The sequence below is a fragment of the Lynx rufus genome, unplaced genomic scaffold (genome assembly GCF_022079265.1).
Source record: "Lynx rufus isolate CCGP_SWC_20201006 ecotype Redwood Valley unplaced genomic scaffold, mLynRuf1.p SCAF_8, whole genome shotgun sequence".
NCBI classification, from domain to species: domain Eukaryota; kingdom Metazoa; phylum Chordata; class Mammalia; order Carnivora; family Felidae; genus Lynx; species Lynx rufus.
This window is the reverse complement of record NW_025814896.1, coordinates 127,416,757-127,442,949: the sequence shown is the minus strand read 5'-3', so window position 1 is coordinate 127,442,949 and position 26,193 is coordinate 127,416,757. Positions and strand designations below refer to the sequence as shown.

Sequence of the window (26,193 nt, the reverse complement as noted above, 5' to 3'; positions counted from 1 at the left end):
CATTTCCTCTGCCTGGAACTGCTGCCCTAGGTCTTCCATAGCTCGTTCTCTCGCTCGTTTCAGGCTCTGCTTAAATACCTTCTGCAAAGTCTTCCCCTAACAGGGCTTCTGAGATACCACTCCCCTCCACTGTTAACTCCTTACCCTGCTTTATTATGCAAGCAATTACAGTTACCTGGAAATTATAACTTTCAGCTCCATGAGGGCAGATTTGGTATTACTCACAGGAGAGTCCCCCGTGCTTTAAAGTGCTATAAGCACATGGCAGGAACTTCATCATTTTTGCATGAATTAATCTCTACATTCGTATACTGCAGAAAATCAGGGAGCAACAAACAGCCCTCTAAGCTTGCTGATCAGTGAGTGTTCTCGGGCCACAGTTGTTTCTATGGACTCTATCCAGATGCCCCGGCCAAAATGTAATAGGGTAGGTATCAATATTACATATAATTAGGACAGAACATTTCATTTGCTGACTCAAAGAAACAGCGAATTTATATCTACCCTATTAGTTTACCACTCTTTAAACAAAAGCTATTCCTGTTAAATACTGTTTTGGTGGATCTTCAAGTCCACAGCCATTTAGCTCCTGTCATGAAGTATCTGTTACCCTATGAACTCATAGAACTCTTAAGTTTCAAACCAGTTCTCCAGAAAGTCTGAGCTGGCTGAGGTACATCTATCTGTGTTGACGTAAAACCAAGTCCTAAATCTAACCGGAACATTACTGACTCGGGACACAATACTTTGTACGAAGTTGTGCCACACCTGCCTGTACAAAGGAAATCGGGATCCTTGGGGCTCCACCAGTCGAAAACACTTCTGATTCAGCCCAAGTCCTAGACAATAGTTTCTTACTCAGAACTGAGGCATTTTGGAGACATGTGAAGGAAAGAAACAAACAAACAAAAAAAAGCAGCACTAGAGAACGGGAGAAGTGAAAATACTTAAACAAGAAGGCAGTGACTGAATCTTCAGTGTAATCTTCAATATTGAGTAACTATTATTTATATCTTGGTTTACTAAAACTCATCGTATTTATCATCTTGAGACTGGTTTTAATCACGTCCACCCCACGGATTTGAGAAGGTAGGATTGAAGAGTCCGAGGGAATGTGCCCCTTGTTTCCTGGGATTTCATTCCTCAGTTCAGCCCTGATGATAAACCAGGGGTCGAGGAACCCTCTGATGTAGTGAAGTCACCCCATACATATACGTTTTAAGCTTTATTTTTAGAAGTTACATATAGTTAATTTTTTTCTTCTTTTATTCTAATTAATCAATGTTACTATTAATTAGAACATTAATTGAGATTTTCACTTATGATAGTTGAAACCAAAACTTTGTGAGGCTAAAGCAATGAATAATCTTCAACTCTTAGCAAAAGATATTCAGATACTTGAGGATTTTATTTCCCACTCTGCACTCAGAACCGTAACATTCAAAAACTATCATTAAGGATTTAGATGCAAAAATTATTTAGCTAATCTAAGTTTATGCATTTGGTATATTCTTCATTTTTTTAATTTGAAAAAGCACATGTATGTTAAAAAATAGTTTTGATACAAATTAGTTATAAACATAACTTGAAAAGGTCAGACTTTGTATGGTTATGGGGGATGTTTAAAACTTTCAGCATACATCTCCTCTTTCTATAAATTCTTAGATTAGAAGTTTGCCAACTGATCTCACATTAAGGCTAAATCAGACTCCCTTCCCTAAAATAAAAAACAAAATCCATTTTTTCTCAGTAACAATAGAAGTGCTGTTGTTTTTTAAAATACTGTTTTTCTTAAAACACGTCCTTTTCAATTACATAAATATTTATTGCTGGCAATACAGGAAGTGCTTCTTGAATACCCATGTCTGTCTTAAAACTTTAGCACTTACTCTAGTATCAAACACAGAGAATCCAGGCAGAAGTCCTATTCATGCCTTCTTAAAAAAGATTAAAAAAAAAAAAAAAAAGCTGATAAATACCATTTCCTACAATATGCTAGATTTTATCATTCCAAGGCCAGCTCTAAAATCAGGAGAGGTCTTTGATAGCACTGATGTCAGTTCCCATCAACAGGCTGGCCTTTGGCTCTGGGCTGCTTTCCTGCTCCACAGGGGCCCCCAGTTCTCTCAGACCTTCTTCCCAGCCTGGGTCCTCTCAGCTGAGCCAGAGCCCAGGAGCCCCAGACAGCGGACTGAGGGGTCGTAAACCAGGCAAACAGGCTGCAGGTCAGGGTGCAGTGCTGTGTCACAATCCCGTTGTGACACGGGTTAGACGCTTAGCTGGGTGGACGACAGGGGACTCTGAAAGGCACTGTGTCAGAGCTGGTGGTGTTCCAGGGCTCCTTCAAAGTGCCATACAGACAGAGGGCATCCTCAGTTTGAATGAGATATAGTAATTAAAAGTACAGCTCAAATCTATAGTTGTGTCTCTAATGATACAAAGTGACCTGTACAGGGATTCTGACCAAAGCTTTATACTCCTGTGCAGGCCCCTCATCACTAATAAGCACAGACAGACAATAAATCCACTGTAAACTGGTCCCCGTCCCCAGACCACCTGTGCACCACCTGCGGTGAGAATGTGATATTCGGGAAAACAAAACTAAATATAATCAGGTGCTCAAACTTTTATTTTAATTCTTACAAAATACCATAGAAATGAACCCCAACTAAACAGATATGTACATGTACATATGTACAAAATTTTACTTCTGAAAAACAATCTATAAAAGTAGATGGTTAAAAAAAAAAAAACTTAAAAAAAAAAAGATTTAAAACCAGTACTATGAAATTAATTTTCTCAAAGTAAAGTAACAGTAATTTTAAATTGCTGGTTGTAGTAGGCTTTCTAGATTTATTTACACATTTTATTGGGGCCAGATGTATAAAGGAGCTTCTTTTATTTCGGAATATCTCCAGTTTCATTTTATTTCATCACAGACTCCTGAACTGTTTCCCTTTACAACTCTTCCACGTGAGGATGCAGCCCGTGGCACCAGCAGCTACAGATCAGCTCCGGTCTTCTTCCTCCTCATGAGTCACAGGTCGGAAAGGCAACGTAGTCTGTCCTCTTTCAGGGTCAGACATCCGAAGAATTCTAATCAGTTTACTAGATGGAAGTGAACTAGAGGAAGTAAAATTAATTATTCAAAACGTCTAGGAAATTTTTTTCACATTAAAAAAAATTCTACTCCTACCTCATGAAAACACAAATCTACCCTATCTACTAATGTGGGATGTGTTGAATATCAGGAGTTCTAGGAGAAATATAATTTGCAATCAAGAAATAATTTGTTTTCACTTTTAAAAATTAATTTCCTGCTAAATGCCAGGGGCTTTCAGTTTAGAAGAAAAAGAAAATGAGATTTATATACCAGCTCTTTCTAACTCTTGTTCTTCTTGTCTTGCCAGGAAATTCTGTCTACCTGAAAATTCCCAGTCACAAACTTAAATCTCCCTAGGACCAAGTGACAGCTTTAGAGGCAGAGTATCAACTCTAAGTGACACCATGCCAACTGCCAGCAGGGGAGAGCTCCTTATTTAGAAAGACTGGTAGCCGTAAGTCACCGGGAAAAGAGCCAAGACTAGGGAAATCCTGAATTGTGTCTTTAGTCTAAACAGAATTAGTAAAATTAAATTGCTTTATTAGTTGGTCATGATAATCACAAAGGAACAGAGTCAAAATGGAAATAATAACAAGTCAGTACTCATATTTAAATCAACTTGGTTTTGTTATGGAAGGGAGATAATAAAAATACAATTTTAAGTACCTAAAAAGGAAAAATTATCTTAGATCTCCTGACACAGGAACTGATTTATTTCTTAATATTGGTGATTTATGTGTTTGCATTTTAAAAATTTAGATTATAAGAGATTTATTTTCCCCCTTTATATCTTGATGTATATATTCACAGAAGAATTTTTTCAAAGTTACCTCATGCTTTGAGGGGTAAGCAAGATGAACTGTCTGAAACGCTGGGAGTCCGCCATCTTGAGTATCATATCCATTGCAATTCTCCGGTTAACCATGTCCTAGGGAAAAAAGTTAGGGTCACTGCTGCATTAATCACGTTCCTGCAGAAGCAGCATTCTGCTGGCTGATACCAACTCCTGCATTTTTATCCAGGGATCATCTACTACCTTATTGATGATGCCAAACTATTCTTACAGGGAAAGATAATATCCAAAACTATGAGTGGAAAATGACAATACATGTCTCTTCCAGGTAATTTCTATAGTCAGATTGTTTTAGTAAACATAGCTCCCTCCCTCAAATATATTTAGCAATTAAAATAATCAACAAATATCCCAAAGACACAACTAAATGTTATAAAATGAATCTAATTTGTACAGTAATAATAATTAATACCTCAGGAGAACAGCATAAAAAATGACTAGCTATAAAGTTACTAATTCTGTCAAAATGTCCCTCAATGATTAAGGTGTTTTAAAACCTCTGACCCTGCCCCACCACTTTCTACAATGTGTACAATTTGAACCAATGTAAATTTACAAACCAATTCCTCCATTCAATCTTTAAGTTGAATAGCATATCAGTGTATAGAAAAATAATGCTTCATTATAACAGGGCTTTTTTAATTAATTTTTTTTCATTGTAACAGGTTTTGAAACTAAATTAAACTGTGTGCTTACATTTTCTGAGTTCAATTATCAGAGAAAGAAAAAAATCAAAGTACTGCTCCCTACCTTGAAAATTCCTGAAAAGTTGAAAACATAAACAAATGTTATTATAGGCATATATTTTTAACGGTCTATTTGAAAATTTGAAAATTTATGTGGCAGTACAGCATGGTGGTTAAGAACACACTGTTTGGGGAGCGCCTGGGGGGGCGGTTAAGTGTCTGACTTTGGTTCAGGTCACGATCTTGCGGTTTGTGGGTTCAAGCCCCGTGTCAGCCTCAGTGCTGATAGCTCAGAGCCTGGAGCCTGCTTTGGATTCTGTGTCTCCCTCTCTCTCTGCCCCTCCCCTGCTTGTGTTCTGTGTCTCTCACTCTTTTCAAAAATAAAAAAAACATTAAAAAATAATTTAAAAAAAAGAACACACTGTTTTGGAGGCAGACAGGTTACTAACATCCTGGTTGCACAGCTCAATGGCTTGTATTATATAAATTCTTCCCTCAGGCATATCTGTAAAGCAACCTAACTTAAAGTTAACAAAAATAACGGGAGCTTGTTCAAGTAGAATGCTTTCCTTTCAAAACACTGCCCTGGGGAGGCCTATCATTTGATAACAAAGCCGCCAAACCACCAAAATGTCTGCATTTGCTTCCAATTGGTTTTCAGGACTTAGGTACATTTTTCTGAATAGTTCCAATGGGGCAAAATGCCATTTTGATTAAGAACCTCTAAGTTTCCAGGGGTGCCTGGGTGGCTCAGTTAGTTAAGCGTCTGACTTTGGCTCAGGTCATGATCTCACAGTTCATGGGTTCAAGCCCCACGTAGGGCTCTGTGCTGACAGCTCAGAGCCTGGAGCCTGGAGCCTGCTTCGGATTCTGTGCCTCCATCTCTCTGTCTGCCCCTCCCCTGTTTGTGCTCTTTGTCTTTCTCTCTCTCAAGAATAAATAAACATTAAAATTTTTTTTAAAAAAAAGAACCACTAAGTTTCTAAAAGAGAAAGAACAGAATTAAATTTGACAAATAAGAGATAAGGCTGCAAAATGGCATTTTGGACAAAATCACTGCATGGAAAGAACAATCATCTTCTGCGATTTGTGAATTAGCTCTGAAGCCAATTCTCAGAAGAATTTCTAAGCAATCGCAGCAATGTTATCACAGGGAAAAAATGACACTGAAGGATTAAACAGGATTAAAATGCTCCATGAATGAGCATTTTCTAAATACTTATGGGCCAGGCATCAGACAGGTAGAAACATGATCAAGCCATAGTTGGTAACTTCCAAAAAAAGGTATAATTTGGTAGAAGATTCAGACATGAGAATAGGAAATGGCAACAGAATGAAAATGTACAAAAATCTATGTAATAGTAAATGTATATAGTACAAATTACATAATAATATATTCTATAATATAAAAAATAAAAATAACAGTGTGAATTGGTGTAGGGTGGTGGCAAAGGAGTTCTGAGAGGTTCCTAATTCTGCCTGGTGTTCACAAAGGTGACATAAAGGTGACATCTGAACCAAGCCTTGAAAGGTGAGTAGACAAAGGGGGGCACAACACGCAGAGGCACAGTGTTTAAAAATCGTAAGTAGTTAGGAAAGCCACAAAGTGGGTAGATACTCCATCAGGAAGGGTCTCACAGATACCCAAAGAACTAAACCTTTATCCCAGATAGTTCACCACCACAGAGTTCCAAACAAGTGAGTGACCATGATCAGATTCATTTTAGAAATATAAACCTGGCAAAACAGTGAGGGAGGAACCAAGGAAGAAGCAAGATTAAAGTCTGGGCGTCTGTACAGGAGGCGGTTATGACAGGCAGGGGGTGAGGAGACAGGGACAAGTAACAGGAAGGAGCAGAGACTCGAAAGGTAAGATGTGACTGTGACGGGCAAATGAAAAGGAAGGGAGGATCACAGATACATCAAAGGTCTAGCAAGGTAACTGGGCGGGTAATGGCTATTGATCACCAATCAAGGTAGGGGATTCAGGAAAAGGAAGTGGAAGACTTGCTGAGTGTGAGGCGTGGTCATGCCAGATGACATCGAAACTGTTGGGCATATGGGCCTGTAGTGCGAGAGAGGGGCCAGGATGAGACACTCAGATTTGCTGGTATCCAAATGTAAGTGGTAGTGTTGGTGGCAGTTAGAGTGTGTTTATGTGTGTGTGGGGGGGGGGGGGGGTTGGGGGGGGTGTAGCGTGAAGACGTACGCAGGGTATGGTATCCAGGAAAATCAACAACAGTATCAAAAACAGACAAAGAGGACCTCACACATTTCAGGAGAACAGCAGCTTGGAACACACCAGAACCAGGAAAGAGGAGAGCTGGCCAGAATGCACATTGTAAGAGATGCAAGATAGGTCTGTGGTGTCAACTCCTTCAAAGAATTAAAATAATACTAAAAGTTCATTTGTGATCTTTGCTAAACAAGTTTTGCTAGAGTACTGTAGTCTAAACCCAGATTACAGTGGGTTTAGAGGGAATGAGCCAGGAACCATACAGAGGCCGGTTAACAGCCGGTTTGGGGTTTGGGAGGGCCTACTCCGTGCCTCCACCTTTGTAAGTGCATTTGCACGGAAGACCTCACTGGAGTCTCACCATAACCCTCTGAGGTAGGAAAGATGAGTAATATCATTTTATACATGAAGAAATTGAGACCCCCAAAAGGATAAATAGTTTGCCTCAAGTCCTTCGGGTAAGTTAAGTCTTAATCTTAGGTTTTTAATTTCGAAGTCAAATGTTCCTGCCCCTTGTGTTATATCTATTGCTCTTCCAAAAAGTGTAGCTGTGAAGAGAGGGAGAAAATCAGCAGTGGCTGCCGTTCGTCCAAACAAGGAATTGCTTGTAACTCTGTGTTAAAATGGAAGATGGAAATAAACTAGGGAAGACGCTGACGGCCTGGATGGGGTCTCTAGGGCAGCAGGGAGAACACTAAAACTCTTTGTTCCTTCCTACCACCTATCACGGACTGAAGTGTCAGGCAGGATCCCTTCTACTGTGGGTAAAACTAAACAAAACATCGCTTCCTTTCAAAATACACATTTCCAAAAACAAAGATTACAGAATTCAAAATTTCACACTACCATATAGACATCAAATTCATCCAAGCATCTGAAAGGAGACTCAGCAATGGACCACAGAGAAAGAATGAAGCAAACTGTGGAAAAAGAACGTTCTCCTCCGGACAAGGCTCTCATGTCATTGAAAGCAGCCCTGTTTCCCTCTCCAGGCTGAACCTGCCAAGAATTAACAAAGAAACAAAGTACAGCAAAAGTCAGACTAAAGTCTTTACAAAAAACATTAGAAAGAATGAGTTTATAGTAAAAAAAAAAGAAAAAGAAAAAAAGAATAAAATCATTTAGTGATGTGACATCTACTTAACAATATTAATTCTGATCCATGACTGTGGGATACCTTCCCACTTATTAGTGTCTTCTTCAATTTCCTTCATCAATGTCTTGTAGTTTTCAGTGTATAGATCTTTCACTTCCTTAAATTTATTCCTAAATATTTTATTGTTATCGGACTTGTGAATGAGATTGTTTTATTTCTTTTTTCCAACATTTCTAAGTGCCAAGATAATCTTACATTACTTGAATTACAGTGACATCTAGTGGTTAAGCCGCTTTAAAAGTAATTACTGAATGTCAGAAAGGCAACAGGACCAACTTAAGAGGCTCACACAGGCCAAAGAAGAAAAGCAGCAATGATTGAAACATAAAATCTCTTCCAAAAGAGATTCAAATGGGGACAATAAAAAAAGCAATTAATAAAATTAAAAACAAACTCTTTTACACAGTACGCTGGGAAGACAGTATAAAATAACATTAGAGGGGTGCCTGGGTGGCTCAGTTGGTTAAGCAGCCGACTTCACCTCAGGTCATGATCTCACTGTTTGTGGGTTCGAGCCCTGCATCGGGCTCTCTGCTGCAGCTCAGAGCCTGGAGCGTGCTTCAGATTCTATGTCTCCCTCTCTCTCTGACCCTCCCTGGCTCGCACTATCTCAATCTCTCTCAAAAATAAACATTAAAAAAAAAGTTAGAAGGAATTCTATTTTCATTTGGATAGAATTCCAGACATACATATATACCATACCCACAAGGTAAAAAAGCAGAGCACCATCAGGTTTTCTATCATAAAGTTTTATCATGTGCTTTAGCAGACCTGTAGCTTCACATACTTTCTCTTCCACTCTTTGAAAAATCACCTCTCAAGTAGCATTCATATCAAAGGGTTATAAAAACATTCTGAAGTTACACACACTGACATTTTACATTTATTATCCATAAGTCTGAATCTGTAAAAATCCAAATGAAAAAGCAACTAAGTAGTAAAAAACCAAACCCACCCAACCAAACAAAATACCCCACATAAAAGCAAGAACTAAGTAACTAGATACTGTCTTTTGCTCCCAAACTGCATTTTACATCAATCTAATAAATGAAGCCCTAGATTAATTGTGGAGATCTAAATTTTACCCCTGATCCATTACTAATTAGGTTTTAGTTTCCTTATTTATAAAATGAAGACTAGAGAATTTAAGGATTCTTAAAACAGTAATATTCTTTTGAATAACAGGGATGATGATGCAGAAGGAATAGCTTCAGTTGTCCTGCACAATTTACCCTGGGGATAAATTATCCAAACACTCCTAATATTTTCTCTTTTTCATTTTTATTAGAGTATAATTCATATACAGTAAGGAACATAAAGCTTAAGTTTTCTGCTCAATTACCTGGGTAATTACTCAGATCAAGACCTAGAACATTTCTACCATCTCGGCAGATCCCCTGTGCTCTCTCCCAGGCACTATGAAATCCAAAAGGTAACAACTATTCTGACTTTAATCATCACCATTCAATCAGGCGAATTTTATCAGTTTTAGAAGAGTTCTGAAGAGTGGAATTGCTTTCACAGACACTGTGAGACAGGTTTCCAAATTAGTTCTATCAAATTATACTCCCACCAGCCAGGCATGAGGGTTCCAAGCCCACAGTCTCACCAACACAATATATGATCGGCGTTGAGTTTTAGTCACACTGCTGGCAGCAGGACAGTCATTGTTTATGATATAAATTTGTATTTTTCTGATGAAAAACTATATTGGACACTTTTTCATGTACTTATTCACCATTTGGATACTCTATGAAGTTTCTATTTAAGCCTTTTGACCATTTTTAAATGCACAGTCATTCTTTCTCTTAATTATTATTATTCTTTAAAAATTTAGATGAGTCTTATATACATGTACTGTAAATTATTATTTATCCTAAGTATAAAATGAAGTATAATTTTTTTAAAAATGAAGTACAAATTGATGGCAACTAAGAGCAGTAAGCAATTACTTAAAAATTTTGCCCCAATTATTTGGTTGCTCTTGACTTGGCCACACATTTTTAATGCAATATCCCATACTTCCTCTTTCAATGCATGCAACTATGAAGGATCCACAAACACAGACCCCACAAAGTTGAATACGGTGGCTTTGCTTATCCAATTGAGGCTAGATCTACGGACGCATTCAGAAATAAGTAAGTGCAGACAATTACATGGGGTAGAACATTCTTCTGAGAAATCCTTTCTTGGATTCCTTATAGTGGCTTCCAGAGAATATGGACTTTCTATAATATCCCACATAATTTAAAATGCTGTTATGAGTTTTAAAAAGAAACCTGTGGAGTGGAAAGAGGGTAAACATTTGTCACTGAAAATAAATTTCCTAATTATCTTCATAGTGGTTTTCAGGGGGGATGTAGCTAACGCTACAATGGCAGCATTAGCTAGTCATCAGTTTAATTTTCAACACTCTGGCAAACACCAGCCTTAAAAGTAAGTTCTTTTGTTTTCCAAAGATAATAGATTAAAACTATTAATGTATTATCAAAAGAAATGCAGCAGCTAATTCTAACGATTAGCATACAAAGAGTTAAGATACTTACTGATATGCTAAGAGTTTCATTCTTATGGTCAAAATTCATTTTCCCGCAATAGGCCCGCTGAGATAGTAAGTTGTCAAAGTATAATTTGCATCGTAAAGTCAAACATCTTGGAATAAAGAAATGGGGCACATTAAAAAGAATATAAAGATATAAAAACTGTATATTCAGCATGATCTTTAAATTAGCATGTAAGACCAGAGAGGGATATGCCGAAATGTTAACACTGGTTGCCCATTTAATAGGTAGGATTCTAAGATTTTTCCCCCCCATCTTTATGTTTTATTTGTGTCTCCACATTTTTACCACTTCATTTTCTTTTACAATAAACAAACATCATAAAATGAATAAAGATGTTATCCCACATTTAATATAGGTCAGCGAGTCCACATGAATATATCAATCATTCAAGCAATTTACATGAGACATCACTCTAATACAGAAGACATGAATCTTGCCCTCGAGAGATTAAACTCTAGTAGTGTTAAGATAATAAATAAATGGCCCATCCATGTGCTTATCTCCTCTTAACTTTATGGTGACAAAAAAGGGCTCAATCATTCTGTACCTATAATACTTTACCCACAGCCTGGCACAATGCAGACTCCATTAATCACATGACATTCCACTGTAAGGAAAACTTTTCCCTTCTTTCTCAATTATTTATTTACTTATTCACTTTTCCATTCATCGGGATGGAGTCACAGATTCTTATTTTATTCTCTGGATTACCATATTCTTGCCCTCAAACAGGCAGGCCCAGGTTTCGCCAGTGGGAGCCTCTTCAGGCTTCCTACATTCTTTTATCATGACTCAATGTTTCTTCCAAGCACCTCCTTACTTTCTGGCGTAGCAAGAGGCTCACATTTACCTTCCCTGCCCAGCTCTGGAATCAGCCATTTCTCCACGGAGGGAATGGTATTTAGAAAATAAGATCTAGATGAAAGGAAACTTGGTATTTTTCTTAACAACTCTGCTCCTTAATGAGTCTAAGGCTTGCTTCTTCAGAGTAACTATCAGTTTATTATTATCTCTCCTAATTCCCTTCCTAAACTACATTAAATCTCCATCCCAGAAAATACTGATAGCTTGAGTTTTCTTTTGTGACACAGCAATGACTGCTAGCTGGTTTTCAGAATTTTGTGTTGACATTTCTTTCTTTCACTACTGATATTCATCATGGGATGTCTAAGAGAGATTGTCCTCATAAAATGGCAAGGTTCTTGCCATTTGGTGCCATTTTGGTGGTGAGGAAACATATCAAGGTAATAGACTGTAAGACGAATACTTTTACAGAAAATATTTTATTTTTTAAATGTTTGTTTATTTTTGAGAGGAGAGACAGAACGTGAGTGGGGGAGGGGCAGAGAGAGCGGGAGACACAGAAGCCGAAGCAGGCTCCAGGCTCTGAGCTGCTGGCACAGAGCCTGACACGGGGCTTGAACTCACGAACTGCGAGATCACGACCTGAGCCAAAGTCGGACACTCAACCGACTGAGCCACCCAGGCACCCCCCAGAAAATATTTTAAATACAATACAAAAACAAATCCTACTGCTACTGGAAAAGAGGCAGAAGTAGGCACTGGATTTACTTAGCCTGAAACAACCAAAACATTGTACAAAATAAATGAAATAAGTTTTCAGACTGGACATCAGATAGTGCAGGCAATTCCAGTCAAAATGATCTCTAAAATATGGGAAACAAATGAATTGGGCCTTATAGATGTCCCAAGTCACTACTTACAGAAAGAGTGAAGGGGGGCGGAAACCCAGGCGGAGCCCAGAGCTTTCCCTGTTTGAGAAGATGGAGCTGGGAGTCTGGGGAGGCCAAGGCACTCGGGTTCTTAAAGCCTAGAGAGTGCAGCACAGGGAGAACTCCAGAGGCTAGACACAGGGTGGACAGAGGGCGCACTAGTCTCAAGCTGACAACTCTCTCTGCATATGTGAGGTTGGAGCAAGAAACATCCCAAAGCAGCAGAAGTGATCCCCACAGACTGCCCAGAGCCAGAGCAGTTCACGTTCCCACAGGCAGAAGCTTCCTACCTCACAAGGTACACTGCAGTGGAGGTCTCCGAAGGGCGCTGCCTCACAGGCAGGAAAGAGCTGGCCCTCGACTAAAGGCTGCTCTGGTCCCACTTAATGGAACTTACAAGCAGCCTCACAAAGGTAAAAATAAATCCTACATAATTGAAGTCCTAATAACATGCTTACAAAACTGAAGCACACATCTCAGGGGCACCTGGATGGCTCAGTCGGTTAAGCGTCCGACTTCGGCTCAGGTCATGATCTCACGGTCCGTGAGTTCGAGCCCCGCGTCGGGCTCTGTGCTGACAGCTCAGAGTCTGCAGCCTGCTTCGGATTCTGTGTCTCCCTCTCTCTCTGCCCCTCCTCCACTCACGCTCTGACTCTCTCTCTCTCTCTTTCTCTCTCTCTCTCAAAAATAAACATTAAAAAAAATACTAAAAAAAAAAAATCTGAAGCACACATTTCAAAAACTAACCTATAGTTTAGTTAAGGAACACGGGCCAAACGTGCAAAGCCTATTTCTCTTTATGGAATTATCTGAGTTTCCTCATATGCACTAGAACTAGATGTATTTCTTTAATTCTATAGTCTCATGGGGCTGGCTGGGTGGCTCTGCCAGTTGAGCATCTGACTCTTGATTTTGGCCCCGGTCATGATCTTGTGGCTCATGAAATCGAGCCCTGCGTCGGGCTCTGTGATGACAGTGCAGACCCTGCTTGGGATTCTCTCTCTCCCTCTCTCTGCTGCTCTTTCTCTCTCCCAAAATAAAGAAACAAACTTAAAAAACAAAAAAAGCACTCTGTTAATTCTATAGTCTCAGGATTATGGAGTTTGGGTATAAAAACTGGCATTTTGTTTTTGGGTAAACAAAAGCAGGTCACTGAGGGAATATCATTGGGGAAAACAGAGGTTAAGTGGAAAAAGACTAGGACTGCCTTGGATACCAGTAGGTCAAGAGCCATCCCTTCCTACAACCTATCCTCTGATTTATTTCTGTTGTTTTTGAATTTTTTTTTTTTGGGGGGGGGGTCAATCTATCCCTGAAAGTATGAATATTTCTAGGTAGTACATACATTTCTCTGATCCTGTGTTCATTCTTTGAAACAATATATTATCAACTTCCTATTATATTTCAGGCACAGTAGTAGGTCCTGGAGACACAGCAATAAACAAAACAGATTCTACATCCATGGAGCCACATCATTCAATCAGATCATAAACTGAGATACTGCCTCAACAGGTCCCATCAAAACTTGTATCCCTTAAGAACATGCAGTGTCCAAAAGTAAAAGAGGCTGTTTCAAAGCCAGTGAGCTCCTATTCAAAGGACCTACGTAAGCAGTGACTGAACAAGCCATCTCGAGTTATCTAGTAAAGGGATCTAATAGTGGAAAAATTGGATAAGCCCACTACGCAAATCCCTTCTAAGCCAGAATTCTGATTAAATCATAGGACCCTATGTATCAACCGATACAGGAAGCACCGCAGTTTCTTCTTTAACTGGATTGTATAAAGTTCTTGCAACTGAATTTATTTATAAAGGACAATGTAAAAATGAAAGTACAAAATTATATACGTGGTAATATTTTTAAATGCACCTACCGTCTAAATTGTTGATATGTTTTGTATCTATGAGTCATTATTTCTTCCAGCAATTTAATAAATCTTTTTAAAGTCCTTACTTTATTATCCAGATCAAGATAGGTTTCTCTTGCTTCTTGGTACAGCCTATTTTATGAACAAAATATTAAGTCAATAAATGCCATTCAAAGAATCACAAAGAAAAGTAAAATCTCAGATATATTTAAGGGGAGGAAGGGCGAGTGCAGGGATGCCCAGGGGATCAGCGATTGCAGGTATCCTGTCTCCAGGCACAATACACCCCCAGAATGAGCATGTGCTGCCCTAAAGTGGAAGAGCTGTTAGCAGGGCTGGGCAGGAGAAAAGTCCAGGCCTTGCAGAAAGCAGAGGAAGTAAGTGAGGAAAGTGCCCAGCTGGGGCCCAGAGTGGCAGATCTTAGAAAATGCCAGCAAATATACACCTTCTAAAAGTGAAGTGATCACACTGGAAGGCAAGAAATGTTTCCCTTAGTGACAGATGGCAGTGCAGGAACAGAGAACACAGGGTGAGTGTTAGCATCCGCCAAGCCCAGTCTGAATAAGACAAGGTCAAAGAGGCAGGGAAGGCATGGCCACTCAGCAGTGCTATCACAGAGCGCGCCCGCTCACTGCTACAGCAGGGGAGGGACGGGTCCTGACCAAGTCTGAAAGGCCTGGCCAAGGCTCCACAGCTACCCACCCCACATTCGTTCAGATGCTCAGTCCAGGAAAATCCAAGTAAAAAATGACTAACAAAAAAGGCACAAGCACAGAATCCACATGCAGATATTTATAGAAAAAAAGCTTGGGAAAGACCAGAGGACACTCCCAACAAAGAAAGCACATTAGTACAACGTGGTTACAAAGCAGACAAAAGCTATAATCGAAAATCATGAATTAAAACAAAACAGAATATGAGGTAAGTGCTACCAGGAAGGGATGCCCCAAAGCAGAAATAAAAGAACTGCAATAGACAAATCACTCAGAGAACAGACAGGTAAACAAAAGAAGGTGATAAGCGGGTTAAGAGGAGGCGGTAAGCAGGAACCTGCAGAAGCCACGATGGGGCAGGGGACACGAAGACAAAGTGAGAAGATGCCGCACAGAGACAAGACACAAGAGACAAATGCAGAAAACACTGACAGACACAGAGATCGGGAATGAGAAAAGCAAAAAACTGGGAAAAAAAGATAACATGGTGAGACAAAAGAACTAGAGAAGACAAAGGACATACAACACCTGTGCAACAAAGGCCTAAACAAAGACAACTAAACAAGAGAACAGAAACTATTTAAAAGTAAAATACAAAAAAAGAAATTTTAAGAAATAAGATTAAAAAAACCACAGCATACACCAAGAAAAGGATCACGGACTCTGACTCATGAGAAACAGATACTCAGGAGAAAAAGAATTTTCTATCAGGCTGAACTATCCTTCAAATTCAAAAGCTACAGACAAACAGTTCTGAACATGCAAAAACCAAACATTACTCCACATGGCCATTCTTAAGGAAGCAATTATAGGAGAAATGGAATTTCAAACGGCTACACAGCCCTTCAGAAAGAGGTAAAATACAATCTTCACACCAAAAAAACTCACAAAAAAATGAAAATACATAAAAAGTTCACAGAAAAAGATATAAATAAATGGTCCTTAAGACATAAATAGATGTTCAGACTCAATATAAGTGAAATGGAAATTAAAATTACATTGAGCCATATTCTTTTCTTAAGGAAATCTACCTGTCAGCAAAAAGAACCAAAGGTTGTCACACACTGTTTACGCTGAGGGGAAACCAGCCTCAGATACACCGCCGATGCCAATGGCCGATGGAAGTGCAAACACGCACAGTCCAGGGGGCGGGTGTGTGTGGGGGTGGAATCTTCCAACATGGAGTTAATCCTGTTGAAACACCCTGACTACACAATAAGACACGTGTGCCACCATTTATAACAGCAGATTAGACTTCAACTACCCATCAGGAGATGATTAAATACCATGTAATTACAAAAAGCAATAAGAAAATGCCTATGTACTGATAAAAAAAAAAAAGTCTCCAAAACATACATTAAAGAAAGCAATTTGTAAAACAGTTTGTTTATTTAGTGTGCTACCTCTTCTATCTGGCAAGAATGAAAAATAACATACACCACTTTGCACTTCCATAAACAATGAAAGCATATTTAATAAATTAATTTATCAAGATAAAAAGAGAGAAAAGTGCTGGAGACGATGAGACCAGAGAGGAAGTCAACACCTATCATGGCCTCTCCTTTACACTGTACTTAAAACATGCGAGGTAACACTCTCTCAGGTCCTCGCTTCCAAGATGAGCAAGAGGAGGACTTAATCATGGTCATGTCACACAGGGCCGCAGCTGCCTGCTACCTATCTGCTGCACCCTGGGACAAGGCCAGGAAGAAGTTGGTTACTCAGAACAAGGCAGGGGCCACTGCCATCAGGGACGTTTCCGAAGCCAGTGTCTTGGACGCCTGCATGCTTCGTGAGTGGTGTGTGAAACCGCGTCCTGCGGGAGCTGGGCCATTCACAGCAAGGGAGCCTGGCGCCGTTCTCCTGAGGCCCCACAGGGCTGAGCACCCCCACCCCGATTTGGGCCCGCGGGTACTGCCCCACGACCTCCCGCACGGCTCACATGAGGAACCAAGTACTTAAGGACTGAAGAGAAACTGTTTTCTGGAAAAAACTAAACTGGAGATTATACTTTAAAAACCAAACATGTGAGGTACTATTTTAAAGAAAAACTTCCATTTTTGTGTTTCTTCCCATTGGTTCCCACTGTTTTTGAAAACAGGATTGAGATCACTCCTGTTCCTGAACTATTGTATTAGGAAAAGCTCTTCATAAAGTGTAATAGCTGTAATTTTCTCCATAATTCAATCAGCATCCTACAGTTGTACACAATTCCTAATTTTTCAGCTTTATAAATGTCGCTACAATAAACATACCTCAGCACAAAATGCTTTTCTGATTTTGGATTATAACAAAATTACTTGGCCAAATTGAAATTTTTGAAGGTATCTGACAAACTGCCTTAACGCTTTTCAGAAAAACTTTAATCATAATCAGATCTAACATTTTAGGAACCCTACATATTGTTTTATCATGGACTAACTCATTTAATCTTTATAGCAACCCTATAACTGTAAGTACACATACGTTACACGTTACAGATGAGAAAATGAAGATTCAGAGAGATTAGGTAATTTACAGAAGTAACATAAGTAGGTAGTAGAATTACAGTTCAGACCAAGGTACTCTTGCTTGAGAAACTGTGCTTTAACTATAGTAGAGCCTCCATTCTTACCAGTAATATGAAAATATCTATTTCACTGAAATCTCCCTGACATGAGACTATTTTTATCATCCTGACATATATGAAAATGGCTTCTAATAGTTTTGGTTTGCATTTCTTTTAATTGCTTGTGAAACTGAACATTTTTGTCTATATGAATCTTAAAGGTATAAAATGGCATTTATGTTAAAATATCACTCCATAATGAGTTTTGTTTCGACCCAGAAGAAAAAAAGTTTATTATTAATGACACATATGAAAAACTAGTTTGACCTGTAGCTATATCCCATAGCAATACTATGTTTATAAACATAGATTTTTTTATGTCTTAATAATATGTATGAGTAATAAAGTAGAAAAGCTACCAACCACGTACCTCATTATTTCCTCTCGATCTCCATGACTAGCATGTTCAGCTTGTATCTTTTGTCTTAATCTATTAATTTCTTTGTCCAGAATTGATGCAGATTTTTTTACTTCAATCCGTTCTGGGCAGATTTGTCTCGCTTGTGACATTTTCTCCTAAGGTAACAGATGTTTAGTATCTTTAAAACTTGTCTTTGACATAATTCATTGTACTTGTGTCCACAAACACAAAGTAAAGTTCTGAACTTAGAATCAGAATTTTAGATGTGTTTTAATTACATTTAGTATCAATGTTATTTCTTTACACCTTATATTGAGACTAGTCTAGACTCATTATAAATCTTCAACAGAAAATTGCATTACTATACATGACTTTAATAATTTATAAGAGCTCCATATGTTCCTAGGGAAACAAATTTCAAGTAACAGTAATGAAAAGTTTGGCATTTTTATGAGCGAGGTCAGACAGCTTTCTGTATGTTTTAGGATGGCCTCTGAACACCAAATAGTACTGAAAACACAAAGAAAAAGATCTTTGTACTCATAAATAAAAAACCCAAAGCACTTTTCCACATAGTAGTTTATATTCATAACATTCCATATAATAAGTCATAAACAAGTAAGATAATAGATCAGAATTTAAGCGTTCTCCTAAGAAAAGTTAGAATTTATCTCTTCTAGTTGGAGCAACAGTGCCCTAAGCTTCTCTAAAAGCAGAACAGGGCTGCTGCTGACAGCTGTTGACAAGAGTATGTAGTAAGTAGGGGCTGAATTCCAGCCCAGCCCACACCCAAAGGAAGAGGTGCCTTTTTCTGACATAAAGCTGCTAACCACTTGCCAAGCTGGGCATTTAAGGAGCTATGTTAGCTGAGTGCGAGTCATTTTCCAAATCACTCAAGAGGCAGGAGATCAGCCTTGCAGACCAAGCCAAAGTCCTCTTTGTGGTAGGTGGTCTGTTTCAGTGTCCACACCCTGAGAGTTTCCAAGACTATTCCTTTCCTTGATTCACTGAAACACCTGTTATGCTACATGAAGTGGACAGTCATCGGACTGCTGGTCTATGTTTGGAAATGTAACATTAAGGAAAACACCTGAACAGCCGTGACTAAGGTTATAAACAAAACATAAAAGAAAAATGATGGATAACCTCCAGTTCTTTTTCTTTCATATCCAGTTCTCGTTTCTTTTTATTTAAAGTATCCAAGTGCTCCTTCTGCTTTTCTTCATAATGCCGCTTCCCTCGTTTTTGATTATCCACTTCAGAATCAGCAAGGTTTAATTCATCCTGTTTGAATAAAGCCAACATAATCTATAAAGAAAAGACTGTTTTGAAAAAACTGCCAGCATAGGTATAAAACTAACTGACAACTCAACAAAGTGGACAGGGTTATGTTGCTTGCAGAGCCAAGTGTCAGAGCTCATATCCAGGTGTATGAATAGAAGTGAGGGGTTTCCCTAAATTAAGAAGTCACATTATTATATTCAAATCCTAAAATGAAGCCTCCATATGTTATGGTGCTTTCAACCTTTTTTTAGTAAACAAGGTAGTTTTGTGGAAAGCCACATTAGCCTGAAGAGACCTAAAACAAAGAAGTGTTGAATATTTACAGAGCTAGTCTGGGTTTTAAAAAGGTGAGTCAGGGTGGAAGAGAAAAGGATGCAGAGAGATTTACCACTAACTTATTTAGTCATCATTCTGGAAATATAACCTCACAATTTTGGCACAAAATTTAACTGTAAAGAAACTATCTCAAGATCACCTTAAAAATAAAGAGTAGTGGACTATGAAAAGGTAAAGATGCATATTATAATGCACAGTAACCGCTGGAAAAGAAAAGAGTTATGGCTAAAAAAACTACTAGAAGAGATTTAAAAAAAGGAACACTAAAAGTCACTTGGCTAATTCCAAAAGAAAAAAAAATAGAGAGGAAATAGGAACCAGAACAATTAAAACATAAATAGCAGCTAACCATTACTTTCAAGATTAAATGCTCTCTTTTTAAGATCAAGTACAAGACAAGGATGCCTAGTTCCATTGCTTCTATTCAACACTATATTGTAGGCTCTGGCTAATTCAATTAAAAGTTAAAAGAGAAATAAAAAGCAGTGTAGATCAGAAAGGAAGGGTAAAACCACAGTTAAAAAGAGACATTATTTATGAAGAAATTTCAAAGGAAAAGTTTTTAAATTAATAAGTTTAGAAAACTCACTCGATACAAAGCCAAAATAAAAATCAGTAATATTTCTACGTTTGGAACACTTTAAACATTAAAATCTATAATATTCACTACAGCACCAAAAACATCATATATATCCCTGGAATACATACAAAACTCTTAAAACTCAATAAGAAAGGCATACAATGCAAGTGAACAAAGGGCAAAGATTTGATCAGACATTTCTCCAAAGAAGATATATAAATGAGCAATAAAAACATGAGAATTTGCTCAACAGTATTAGACATAAGGAAAATGCAAATCAAAACCACAACAAGAACATTTCACATTTAACAGTATGGTTAAAATAGAAACAGCATACAATAGCAAGTGGTGGTTGGCAAGGATGTGGAGAAACTGGGACACTCAAATGTTGATGGTGGGAATATAAAGTGGTGTACTTTTGAGAACAGTTTCAAAGTTTCTCAAAACATAGGATAAGTGTGTAGCCTGGCAATTCTATTCCTAGGTATCTATCCAAAAGAAAATCATGTACATGAATGGTCATAGCAGCAGTGCCCAAATGGCTGTCAACTGATGAATAAATAAATTAAATGTGATATATGATTGTGTTTCATTAGACAATACAAAGGCACAAACTACTGATAACATGTTAGAACAGGAATGAACGCTGAAAACATTATACTAAGTGAAAGAGGCCAGTCACAAAAGACCACATATTGTATGATTTTATTGACATAAAATGTCTAGAATAGGCAAATCTATAGAAACAGAAATAGTGGTTGCCAAGTTGTTGTATAGGACACAAGTCAAATCATCTCTTTTGAGGAACTGTGAATGACGTTGTTTTAATTTCAGCCTCCATGTGTTCATTGCTAGTGTATAAAAATGCAATTGATTTTTGTATGTTTATCTTGTATTCTGATACCTTGCTGACCTTATTTATTAGTTCCAAGAGTTTTCTTATAGTCTCCTTGAGGTTTTCTAAGTAGAGAATCATGGCATGTCAAATGGAGACAGTTTTATTTCTGTTTAATCTTATTTATAATCTGTTTAATCTTATTTCCTTTTCTTGCCATATTGCATTGGCTAGAACTTCCAATATTAACTACATTAAGTAAGTGTGGTGAGACAATCATTTTTACTTTCTTCATGTTAACTAGGTTTGTTGATGGTCTTTAATCTGTTGAAGAAATTCTTTATTTCTATCTTTTTGAGACTTTTAAAAAATCATGAAAGGGTGAATATTATCAAATACTTTTCCTGCACTGATTGATATATGATTTTCCTTCTTTAACCTATTAATACGGTGGAAAGAGTCTTGCATCTCCAAAATAAGCCCCATGTGGCCACTGTGAATAATACATAAAAAGGATGCGTATATTATAATTTGTTTTGTTTGGTTTTACAATGCATTCATTTAATCATGAAACGTAGACAATCAGAGACACATGGATGTAATGGTATCAAGGAAAAAAGCCTATCAAAATCTTTTCACTTTTATTAAAGGCTCTGACAACAACAGCTTCATAAAATGTTATGAAACTCTATTTGCTATACAATGAACATCTATTTCTGAGGAGACATATGTCATATAAGCAATGATTTAATGTGTAAAATAATTCTGAATTCTTACTATAAAAATATTTGGCTAAAACATGAAATATCTTTGTAATAAAAATGACAATGTAGCTTAAGTGAGACTTCAGAAATGTCTCCTGGAAAAAGTTGGAATGTCTCCTTTTGCCAGGCAAACTCTGAACAGTTAAGGTTAAGGTGCCATAAATTAGACAAAGCTAGAAAGGAACATCATGTTTCTAGAAAAGAACAGCATGCAACGTGAACTTCTTCCAGGTCAAACTGGCAACCACTTAACAACAACTTATCATACATAGGAAAAATACAATACATTCATCAGAAGGAAATGGTATTACAAGATATAAACAAAACTCTTACTGAAGTCTTGAATAGCTTCAGAGAATATCATCACAGAGTAGGTAGAGGCAATTTTTATGACATTAAAGGATTCCTTTATATTATGATAACTTCCTTAAATATAAATCCAAGTCAAACAGACCTGTAACTCTGTGATCCTCTTAATCAAATATTTGTTTACAACCACACTCAGCTACTAGAGACTTTTAGATGTAAAGGTTTAACTCATACTAATCTGGACAAGCCAAGGCAGAGATTCTGATTTGGAGCCAGTGGGCTCCTGCTATTGCTGCTGCTGCTGCTTCCAGGTATCACTGGTGGGATCCACTTAGGTTTTCAGCTTTCAGTTGATGGATTGCGTATTTGGAATGGTTTCCCAGTGGCTTCTGAAGACAAAGAAACCTTTCTGGATGAAGGCTGAGATTCTGATTTCACAGACCTGGAGCAGTCTCCTGAAGTCACTTACAAAGAATTATATTTGGATTTACATTTCTTCTTCAACTGAGGATTTAACCTTTACTTCTTTTTTTCTTAATTTCTTTCACTTTATTTTTCCTCCTGGTGAAGACTTCATCATTATCTTCCCTCTCACTAAAATCAGACTCTTCACCAGTTGCCAAAGTCTGGTTCAGAGTCATTAGCACTATCGCCATTACAGCCTTCCAACCCAACCATCTTCCTCTATTGTATCACTGCCTTTGATGTTGCTTTTCTTTCCCCTTGAACACCATGAAAATCATCTTCCCCAGTAACCTTAATCCAAATCTAAATAATCAGTGGCTACACTGCAACTGGAGATACGCAGGGACTTACTCGTTGCTTCAGTTTTGCTACTGCCACATTTTTCAATGCTTTTATCGCCTTGTCCACATCAATGGTGACTGTTGGAAGTTCCTTCACTGACTTCTAAGTCTCACTGGTAGAGCTTGTCATCTAAAGTCATCCTTTTTTTAAGAGGTTTTCTTTCGTAGTGGAATATCTTCTTTCTGGAGATTCTTCAGGTTTGGTTTCCTTGTTTCTAGTTTTAACTCCTTTGGTGTTATTCTGGGTTTCTTATTTAAAGGCGTGGTTGCAAAGCCCTCAAACTGAGTAATTGACCGGTTATTTATGTACCACAGGCAGCACCATAGCCCCCTCCAAAGCTGAAAATGTGCAGCTTTGAATTTCTTGTTCGCAGCAGTCTGTATATTGTTTTTCTAATGAATTGTTTAGTGTCATAAATTTCCTTCTCAGCAATGCTGTATTTATCCATAAATTTTCATAAATCATCTTCATTTCATTTGGTTCAAAATATTTTAAAATTTCTCTCAACACTTTCTCTTTGGACCATGGGTTATGTAAAAGGATGTTAGTTTCTTTTTTTTTTTTTAATTTTTTTTTAACGTTTATTTATCATTGAGAGACAGAGAGTGAGCAGGGGAGGGGCAGAGAGAGAGGGAGATGCAGAATCTGAAGCAGGCTCCAGACTCCGAGCTGTCAGCACAGAGACTGACGCGGGGCTCGAACTCACGGACCGCAAGATCATGACCTGAGCCGAAGTCAGACGCTTAACCAACTGAGCCACCCAGGTACCCCAAAAGGATGTTAGTTTCACATGTTTGGAGATTATCCTTCTATTAAAAGATCTTTAATTGAGGATCTATTAAAGATTTCTAGTATGACTGCATTATGATTAGGAAACACACTATATAATTTCAATTCTTTTAAATTGTTGGGATTTTTGTTTTGTTTTATTTTGTTTTTAATGGTCCAGGAGATGATCTATCTTGGTATACATGAAACAGGCACTTCAAAATAAGGTGTATTCTACTGTTGTTGGTAGTCTTCTCTAAGCATTGATTAGGTCCTGTAGTTTGATGGTGCTGTTCAGTTTTCTAAATCCTTATTGATTTTCTGCCCTATCAATTGTTGAGGGAATTCTGTCACATGTTGCAGCTCATCTGGTTGGTGCAGCTCTGCTGTTTGGTGCATACATTTAGGATTGCTATGTATTCTTGGTGGATTAACCCTTTTGTCAATACATGATGTCCTTCTCTACCTCTGGTAATTTTATTTTGAAGTGTACCTTATCAGATTTTAATATAGGTGTTCCTGCTTTCATTTGATTATCATTTGCAAGATATATAAACTTCCTTTATTTATTTTCAACCTGTCTATAGGTTACATTTGAATGGACTTATATTCTGGTCATGTTTTTGACCTAATCTGCCTATATGTGTATTTCAACGATTTATTTAGGCCATTTACATTTAGTGTAATTATTCATATATCAGGGCTTAAATCTGTGATTTCATTTTTTTTAGCTTCTTTTTTCTGCCTCATGTGGGATACTTAAACATTTTTTAGAATCCTGCTTTGATTTGTCTTTAGTACGTTTGAGGATCTCTGTGTACAGCTTTTTTAGTGGTTGTTCCAGGTATTATATATGTATATTATATATATTCCACAACATAGTCTACAAGTCATAATTTTACCAGTTTGATAAATCTTCCTTTCCAGCTTTTCAGGCTTCCTTATTTTAATATAATTGTCTTAAATATTTCCTCTACATATTTTATTTTATTTATTTTTATTTTTATTATTATTTTTTAACATTTATTTACCTTTGAGATAGAGAGAGACAGAGCATGAACGGGGGAGGGTCAGAGAGAGGGAGACACAGAATCTGAAACAGGCTCCAGGCTCTGAGCTGTCGGCACAGAGCCCGACGCGGGGCTTGAACTCACGGACCATGAGATCACGACCTGAGCCGAAGTCGGACGCTTAACCAACTGAGTCACCCAGGCGCCCCTTTCCTCTACATATTTTAAAATCATCTCAGATATTATAATTTCATTTGCTTTCTGAACATTTTAAAAATTCAAGAAAAGAAGAAAAAGGCTACTGAATTTGGCTGTATGTTTAACTTGTTTTTCTTCTTTCTTGGTGTTCCAAAATTCCTTCTTTTATTGTTTTCTCTCTATTTAGAGAACTTTGAGCCATTCTGTTAAAACAAGTCTGCTGGCAACAAATTCTCTAAGTTACCCTTCATCTGAAAATGTTTCAATTTTTCTTTAACTGCTGGAAGATATTTATGCTGGACTTAGATTTTGGGTTGGCTGGTGTCTTCATTCAATACTTGAAAATGTGCTACTTCCATATGGTCTCTATGGTTTCTGTTGAGAAATCGGCTATCATTCAAATAGTGTTTTTTCCCATATAGGTGATGTTTCTCTCTTGCTGCTTTTAAGACTTTTTTTTTTGTCTTTAGCTTTCAGAAGTTTGACTATTATGTGTTTTATGGTGGATTATTTTGGGTTTATCTTGTTTGGAGTTCACTCACTTTCTTAATCTGTAAATTCAGACTTTTTGCCAAATTTGAGAGGAGTGTGGTTATTCTTTCTTGGAGTACTTTATCAGCCCTGTCCTCTTTCCCCTCTCATTCAGGGACTCCAATGATACAAATGTCAGATATTTTTTTTATATAATTTCACAGGTCTTTAAAGCATTATTTATTTTTCAATCTTTTTTTTTTTTTTGGTTTAGTCTATTTTCTCTCTGTTGTTCAGATTTATAAAGGACAAAAAGGAAAAATTATGAACTACATGTTCAATACATGTGATAAATGTCAATGAAACAATATAGTCCCTAAGTAGAAAACTTAAATAGCTCAGTATCAACTAAGGAAATTGAATTCATAAAGAAACTACCGTCCACAAAGAAAATTACAGGCCAAGATAGCTTTGCTGGTAAATTCTATTAAACATGTGAAAAAGAAGTAATTCCAAATCTACAAAAACTTTCTGAAGAGGGAAGGGGAACACTTCTAAACTCACTCAATAAGGCCACTTATAGGGGAACCAGGGTCACTCGGTTGGGCATCCAACTTTGGCTCATGTCATGATTTCAGTTTGTGAGTTAAAGCCCTGTATCAGGCTTTGTGCTGACAGTGCAGAGCCTGCTTTGGACTCTGTCTCCCTCTCTCTCTGCCCCTCCCCCACTCATGCTCGCTTGCTTGCTCTCTCTCTCTCAAAAATAAACATTAAAAAAATTTAATAAGGCCAATATAGCCATAATAAAAAAAAGTCAAACATATCACAGAGAATCAAAGACTAGTGAATAAACATGGGTCAAAACTCTTCAAGAGGTTGTGAGATATTTTTACGTATATGTATATACATACATATATGTATATACAGTGGACTAATGGACTATTATTAAT

General features: G+C 37.7%; 1 protein-coding gene and 1 pseudogene across 2 annotated transcripts in view; both read right to left on the bottom strand.

The window, feature by feature from the left end:
* Window positions 1-2,611: 2,611 nt before the first annotated feature.
* Window positions 2,612-26,193, bottom strand: part of SMC6 (structural maintenance of chromosomes 6) — a 78,362-nt gene continuing 54,780 nt past the window's right edge. For both annotated transcript variants that reach the window (XM_047068359.1, XM_047068360.1), the window contains exons 21-27: window positions 19,028-19,165; window positions 17,891-18,036; window positions 14,206-14,331; window positions 10,581-10,686; window positions 7,725-7,877; window positions 3,934-4,031; window positions 2,612-3,123 (exon numbers count right to left, since the gene is read on the bottom strand). In XM_047068359.1, coding sequence (XP_046924315.1) covers window positions 3,009-3,123; window positions 3,934-4,031; window positions 7,725-7,877; window positions 10,581-10,686; window positions 14,206-14,331; window positions 17,891-18,036; window positions 19,028-19,165 — 882 coding nt within the window. In that variant the 3' untranslated portion in view covers window positions 2,612-3,008. The remainder of the gene's footprint in view (window positions 3,124-3,933; window positions 4,032-7,724; window positions 7,878-10,580; window positions 10,687-14,205; window positions 14,332-17,890; window positions 18,037-19,027; window positions 19,166-26,193) is intronic.
* LOC124503358 (RAD51-associated protein 1-like) lies at window positions 20,760-23,395 on the bottom strand (annotated as a pseudogene).